This window comes from Astyanax mexicanus, chromosome 16 (genome assembly GCF_023375975.1).
Source record: "Astyanax mexicanus isolate ESR-SI-001 chromosome 16, AstMex3_surface, whole genome shotgun sequence".
Taxonomy (NCBI): domain Eukaryota; kingdom Metazoa; phylum Chordata; class Actinopteri; order Characiformes; family Acestrorhamphidae; genus Astyanax; species Astyanax mexicanus.
In genome coordinates, this window is record NC_064423.1 from 22,886,636 (window position 1) to 22,893,326 (window position 6,691).

Below are 6,691 nucleotides of genomic sequence, written 5' to 3' on the forward strand. Positions count from 1 at the left end.
AATCAGACAGCTCCATTTTTTAACCAGTACTTCCATATAGAGCTGAGTTACGTACTGATTCCAAACTTGTGTATGTTTTTAGGTGGGGTCAGCAATCAGGAGAGATGCATCCTCACTCCCTGCGACGCAGCTGTGTTATGAAGTGCACTGGGACACAGAGAACGGCAGCAGCTCAAGTGAGATACTCATAGCTGAATGCTGCCACTGAAATCTTGCATGTTCTTGGCTTAAATGTGTTATTGGTTACTGAAGTTTACTTCAAGTCTTATTAACGGCAAAACAAATTAAATGCAGGTAATTCCTATTTTAATTATTATAAAAAATATTGACTTGGTGAAAAATCTAAATCTGAACTTTTGAACGACTTTTTGAAATTTTAAAGGACTTTTGTGGTTTATATTCTTATACATTACAACAAATTTATAGCACACTATGGAACCCCTAGGCAAAAGAGGGTTAAAAACTTTGCTTACCTGCCTTAACAAAACCGTGTGATATATAATTAAGAACACTAATCACTGAGCTACAACTGTCCCTAGTCTTCATGGCTATAATAAAGAGCAGAAATAATCTACAGAAATTTAAAGAATAGCTTTATTTGGCCTCATGACAAAAGAGTAAACAATTGTACTAACTAAAGCCAATCAGGATGTAGGTGGAAAAGTATGCATGATTTTATATGCTTAATTATAGCTAGGTAACAGAAAAAATATTTAAATAAACAGTCAACACAGAAATAGTAATAGTAGAAGTAGTAGAAATAGTATATGTATATGATATAGTTACATATTATATTTCTATTTTAATTTATTAGGCTCTGATTATTAGTATTGTTTCCAAAACATCACACTGAGCAAAACAGACTTAAAGGGTTTTTTGTTCGGCAAATACTATAATTAATACTATACTATTTATTATTGACAAACAACAGGAAAACCAAAAAAAAATCTAAAAAAAAAAAAAAAAAAAAAGATATGGAAATGCTTATTAAACAAAACTCCTTATTTATTTTAACAAACAATTTCCTTTTACCAGCTAATTTTAAATATTTATTTGCCAGGTTTGACGTCTGATGGATATTTGAGAGCAGATGGGCACCCCCCTGGTAGCCGAGACTATGAGGAGCACCTGTATGTAAACACACAGAGCCTGGACAATATGGATCCTTCAGCAGAGAGACAGGAAGGACATCAGAGACCTGAGAGCCCCAAGAAAGACATCTTCGACATGAGTATGTCTGGGCTTCTAATGTGAACTATCATAAAGGTGTTAAATGAATTACTAAGAAAACAACAACAAAATGTATTATATCTTCATTTCCCTATGTCCAAAAGGACCCTTACCTATGGTCTAAAGTACTTATCGAATGTTTCTGAATGTTTCTTTAAAAATCAGTGGTAATAATAGGGAATTTACACTCATTTTCCCCTTTTGGGGAGATTTACAGCTGAGTGAAAGCTAGCTGCAGGCATAGGTCAGTGAACTGTTGGGGAAGGGATGGTATTAATGACTTTTGACACAGTTCAGTTGGGGACATTGACTCTAGTCTCTACTCCTCTGTAGGGCCGTTTGAGGACGCTCTTCGTCTGCACGAGGCTGGTGGTGGTGTATGTGTGCTGGAAGACCAGTGGCCGAGTCCTCCACGCCGCCGGGCCCCCGTGGCCCCCACAGAGGAGCAGCTCCGCCGAGAGGCCTGGTATCACGGGCGCATGAGCCGCCGAGATGCAGAGAAGCTCCTGATCCGTGATGGAGATTTCCTTGTACGAGACAGCGCCACTAACCCTGGCCAGTATGTGCTGACGGGGATGCACTGTGGCCTTCCCAAACACCTGCTGCTTGTGGACCCTGAGGGAGTGGTGAGTTAGTTGGTGAAGGGACATGAAGGCCACAATTCTTTAACCTATCATGGAATACCCTGTTTACTTTGTTGCTAGGATGTATTTCTGTTGAGATATAATTCATGCTAGTGCTAATGCATCTCATAAAGAGAGAGGTGGCAGTGTCCTACCTAGCCTATTACTGAAAGGTGTGAAATAAGGTGAAACATTGGTTGTGGTCTTCAAAGTGTGCAGCCTGTTTGTACACTCATGTCATGGGGACAAAAATGAGGGCCCAAAAAGCAGAATGCTTTTAAAAGAATGCAGGTGATATCTTTTAGCATTGACCTGTATCACATGTTTACCAGTCTTAGTTTACAGTGTGTGTGTGTGTGTGTGTGTTTGTGTAAAAGCTGTATCAGTACTTTCATAGCAGAAAGGTTAGACAGGTAATGATGATAACTGTAGGCAATTAGATCAATTACATCCATTTGAAAATGGATATTGAGCCTAGCCAGAGACTGAAGAGTCAGTAAAATCAAGATTGGGTGGATACAGAGCCAGCAGGGGAATAATGGAAGTTTTTCTGCCAGCCATATATTGCAAAAACAAATAAAGGTGTGTTTAAAGGATAGAGCTTATCTGTTTTAATACATTCTCAAATAAACTCTTCATATGTTGTAAGAAATAGTGTGCAATCAGAGGCAACACAGGCATGTATAGACACTGGCCTGTAAAGCCATCGGAAAGTCAAGAAAATAACGTATCAAGACCAAATGTAGTCTGCATTTATACAGCAGGTTTGGCCCAAATTGTAGAGTACCAGTCAAAAATTCGGACACATCTTAAATTCAGTGTTTTTTATTAGTTAAAATTTCCACATTGTAATTTAATGCTAAAGTCATACAAACTACAAAGACAAACATATGTAATTTGTTAAACAAACCAGAATATGTTTTATATTTTAGATTATTTACAGTAGCACCTCTTAATTAGATGACAGCTTTACACATCTTGGCTGAATTTTCTCTCTCAGCTTTATGAGGTAGAGTCACCTGGAATGGCTTTCAGTTAACAGCTTTGCTGAACTTATTAACAGTTAATGACTTAAATTTCTTGCCTCTTAAAGGGTTTCAGAGCATCAGTTGTAAAGTTGTGAAGAGGTAAAGTTGGTATACAGTGAAAAGCTCTATTTGAGTCATGTTCTAATCCATATTATGAAAAGGACTACTTAACTAAGTAAAGAAAAAAATACTGAAATAAAAATCTGAAATAATTATTTGAAAAACTGTATCCTTAAGTGCAGTCGCCATCAAGACCATCAAAAACGTAATGATGAAACTGGCACTTATCAAGACTGCCCCAGAAAAGGAACACCAAGAGTTCCCTCTGTTGATCAGAGTTACCAGCCTCAGAAACCACAAGTTAAAGGCACCCCAGATAAGAGCACATAAATCCTTCACAGAGTATTTTGGTTTAACACTTTTAATTTACTACATGATTCCTTATGTGTTTCTTCATATTCTAGATAACTTCAGTATTAACTGTACACAGTGTAGGTAAAGAAAAAATGAAAAATAAATACATTGAATGAGAAGGTGTGTCCAAACTTTTGACTGGTACTGTATGTAACAGATTTATTTTTGTGTGGCAGTGTGAGTGCACTGAATCTGACATTTGTAATTATGATTTAGGACACTTTGCATATGATATGTATCAAGTTTAAGGCAGTGTAAAACAGTCTAAACATCCAAATTGGGATTCATATGAATTAAAAAAAATGATCAACAGCAGTAAGAGAGGATTTCAGTGGCGGTATAGTGAGGTAACAGAACTCATTAATATTTGGAGTGATGTCCTGGTAAGGATGAATCTGTATGTCAGTTTTGTAGTGTAAATTATTCAGATTAATGTGCTATATATAGGTCACATTATAAAGGTATAGTAAACAGATTAAAATCGTAGTATTTGGTGAGAAAATCAGATTTGGACTTCTTTACCTGCTTTGAGAACAAAGCCTAAATTACTCATATGGATATTATTTTACACACACATTTTACACAAAAGTGCACTCCTTTAAGACATTTTCAGTAAAAAAAAGTGAGATTCCAAATTTCTTTGTTTATAATAATATATTTTTTTTTATATTGAAAAAGATAAATAACTACAATTAAATGTTTTTATTTTTTCCTTTACTGTCAGGTTCGAACTAAAGACATGCTCTTTGAGAGCATCAGTCACCTAATCAACTACCACCTGAGCAACAAGCTGCCCATCGTAGCAGCTGAGAGTGAGCTGCACCTCCAGCAGGTGGTCTTCAGGAAGCATTAACCTCCACCTAATCAACAAGCATGGGAGGGTAAGTAACACTGTGAAGAAAGTTCAAGGCAGTGTGTTAAATATGAATCATATAGGTGTGAAAAGGTTTTGGGCACCCTGAGCAAGTATTTTCTTATTGTGAAAAGCTAAGCTCACTGCATCAGTCTTGACTTCTGACTTCTGGTAACTTCTGATGCTGGATTTTGTGGTGAGAATGCATGAGAGGTTTTCTTCTTATGACAGTTTTTTAAAAGTCATATTTGTGCTTGTGTTTTTTTTTTTTAATGATAACTTTTCTGTGAAGCTCATATTTGTGCAGGTATCGTTGCACAGTAGAACAGTGCACCACCACTGCAGAATGAAAGACTGAAAGCATTTTGCCATCACATGGGGACATTGATTTGATTTCATGCAAACGTATGAGCAGATAAAAAGATTCTTGAAAAGTTTTCTTGGTATTCCAGGCCTTAACCTGACCTCCACTCTTACTGCTAACTGATGTTTCTTAATTACAATTTCTATGAACTGAGGAAACTAAGGATGATTATGAACAAGCTGTAGCCTGTAGAAGCTAATCAAGGTCTGAGACCTCATTAACCTGAGAGCTTTAATCTCTCGGGGTGCCCAATCAAGATTTAATTTCCCTTTTCAACTCTAACATTGAAAAGAAAAAAAGATTTAACACTAGTCACAAAAATATCATAGTTTCCTACTCAGATTTTTGTATGCCATTGTATTTAATCCTTAAAGTCTTAATAAAAGAGTGATGGATTTTTTTCACAGACCCTGCAAATTAGCATGCAGTAAATCATAGCATGTGTTGTTGTTTTATCGTAGGTTATAATGAAGCTAGGCCTCATGCTGTGCGGATGAGCCTGAGGCCCCACACTTTTGCCTTAAACATGGACTCTCGACTTCCTTCGGACGTGTGGGATTACGCATGGGAATCAAATGACGCCCCCCTCAGTTTGGCCTTCAGTTCACTCAACGCTGGCTGAAGCCCAGGGCCAGACAGACTGCGTGATGAACGGGAGTCTGCTGTGCATTTCCTCACACAGATGAGTGTTTATTAGAACTCACACTTCTCTTTTTGGACTCTGGACCATCCAAACAAGATGTAACCCAGAGTTTCCTGTTTAAAAATGTGAACAGTCAATGATTACGCTTCTGCGCATTCAGTGTGTTCAACGTGCTGACATTCCGTATCTGCCGTATCTGTTGGGTCACTTTTGGAGTCGTGGACTTTGTTGTCTTTGACCAGGAATTGGGCACAAGCTTCTTGTTGTGCTTGAAAATGTGCTATACGATTTGTTCTCAGGATGCAGTATTTCATATGGACATTATATGGACATATGGTGTTTCATAAGCTTAATAATATCGCTAATGTCTGTGTTACGCTGTCTTATCAATACATGTTTAATTTATAGAGACCTCAGGACCAAGTGCTCGGTCATGCAAATATAATATTCTTTTTTTTGTTTTTCTTTAAATAAATCATCGATCATTAAATCAATTTGAAACATATCAGTAAATTATATCTTGTGGGCATGGAAATTTACATATCCTTCTCAAAACAAACTGATGTACTGCAAGCATTTCTTATATCAGAGGTGTTCAGTTTTATCAGTAAAGGTTAAGCAGCACATCTGATTCCACTTGTTTAATTGGTCAATTGATCAGTTATTAAACAGCTGATTAAACATGTGCATCGTTCTGCTCGACTGAAATAAAGATCTGCAGCCTCACACACACACGATCCCCTCGCAGATAAGACTGGACACCGCTGTCATATATACACATAGTACTTTGGGTAATTCAGCAGATAAAGGATTGTGTTTGTAAAATGATATACACTCTGGCCCCACAGATTTAAATTATATTTACTTTTTTAAAGTTTAATAGTCTTGTCTGACAATTTATAAAAAGTTGAAATACAATACATACAGTATTTCATTATACATTATTTAACTATATTTTATTTTAAAAAGCTTTGTAGTCTTTTTTTTGTTCAAAACTTTCTTGCCATGATTAAAGGTGACATTAAATCTAAAAAGGTGAATATTTAATCTTTCCATTTTTAAAAAATAATTTAATTACTGAAATGTAGACTGATTCTTTTAGAAAGTTTTGTCTGATTAACACATTCAGCTACTTTAAGGCCCAATCCCTTTTCACCCCTAAGACCTACTACACCTTACCACTACCTCTCTGTTTTTCGAAAAGAAGGGGTAGGGGTAAGAGGTAGGGCCAAGGGGTGAAATAGTGAATTGGGATTGAGCCTAAATTGCTTCCATTGCTGACACAGATGTGCAAAATGAACACATACAGCTTATCTAGTGCCTGTAGAAAAGTGTTGCCAATAGATTAGGAATCCCTGAAGCAAATAATATAATCATGAGCATGTTGTGGATGAGTTTGGGAGATAAGAGTGACAGTGAAGGTGGAAGTGAGGTGGGGTCTTGACTCTATGCTCCAAAATCTGCTTAGATGACTTCCCTGGACAGTAGATCATCAGATCATCTAACCAAAGTGTTCACACAGACTTGATTAAACAG

General features: G+C 36.9%; 1 protein-coding gene across 3 annotated transcripts in view; it reads left to right on the forward strand.

Annotated features, from left to right (window-relative positions):
* shc2 (SHC (Src homology 2 domain containing) transforming protein 2) overlaps positions 1-6,189 on the forward strand; it is a 31,136-nt gene extending 24,947 nt beyond the window's left edge. For all 3 annotated transcript variants that reach the window (XM_049465618.1, XM_049465617.1, XM_007233269.4), the window contains 5 exons: positions 83-176; positions 1,061-1,231; positions 1,564-1,856; positions 4,020-4,176; positions 4,974-6,189. In XM_049465618.1, the coding sequence (XP_049321575.1) occupies positions 83-176; positions 1,061-1,231; positions 1,564-1,856; positions 4,020-4,148 (687 nt within the window). In that variant the 3' untranslated portion in view covers positions 4,149-4,176; positions 4,974-6,189. The remainder of the gene's footprint in view (positions 1-82; positions 177-1,060; positions 1,232-1,563; positions 1,857-4,019; positions 4,177-4,973) is intronic.
* Positions 6,190-6,691: the final 502 nt, after the last annotated feature.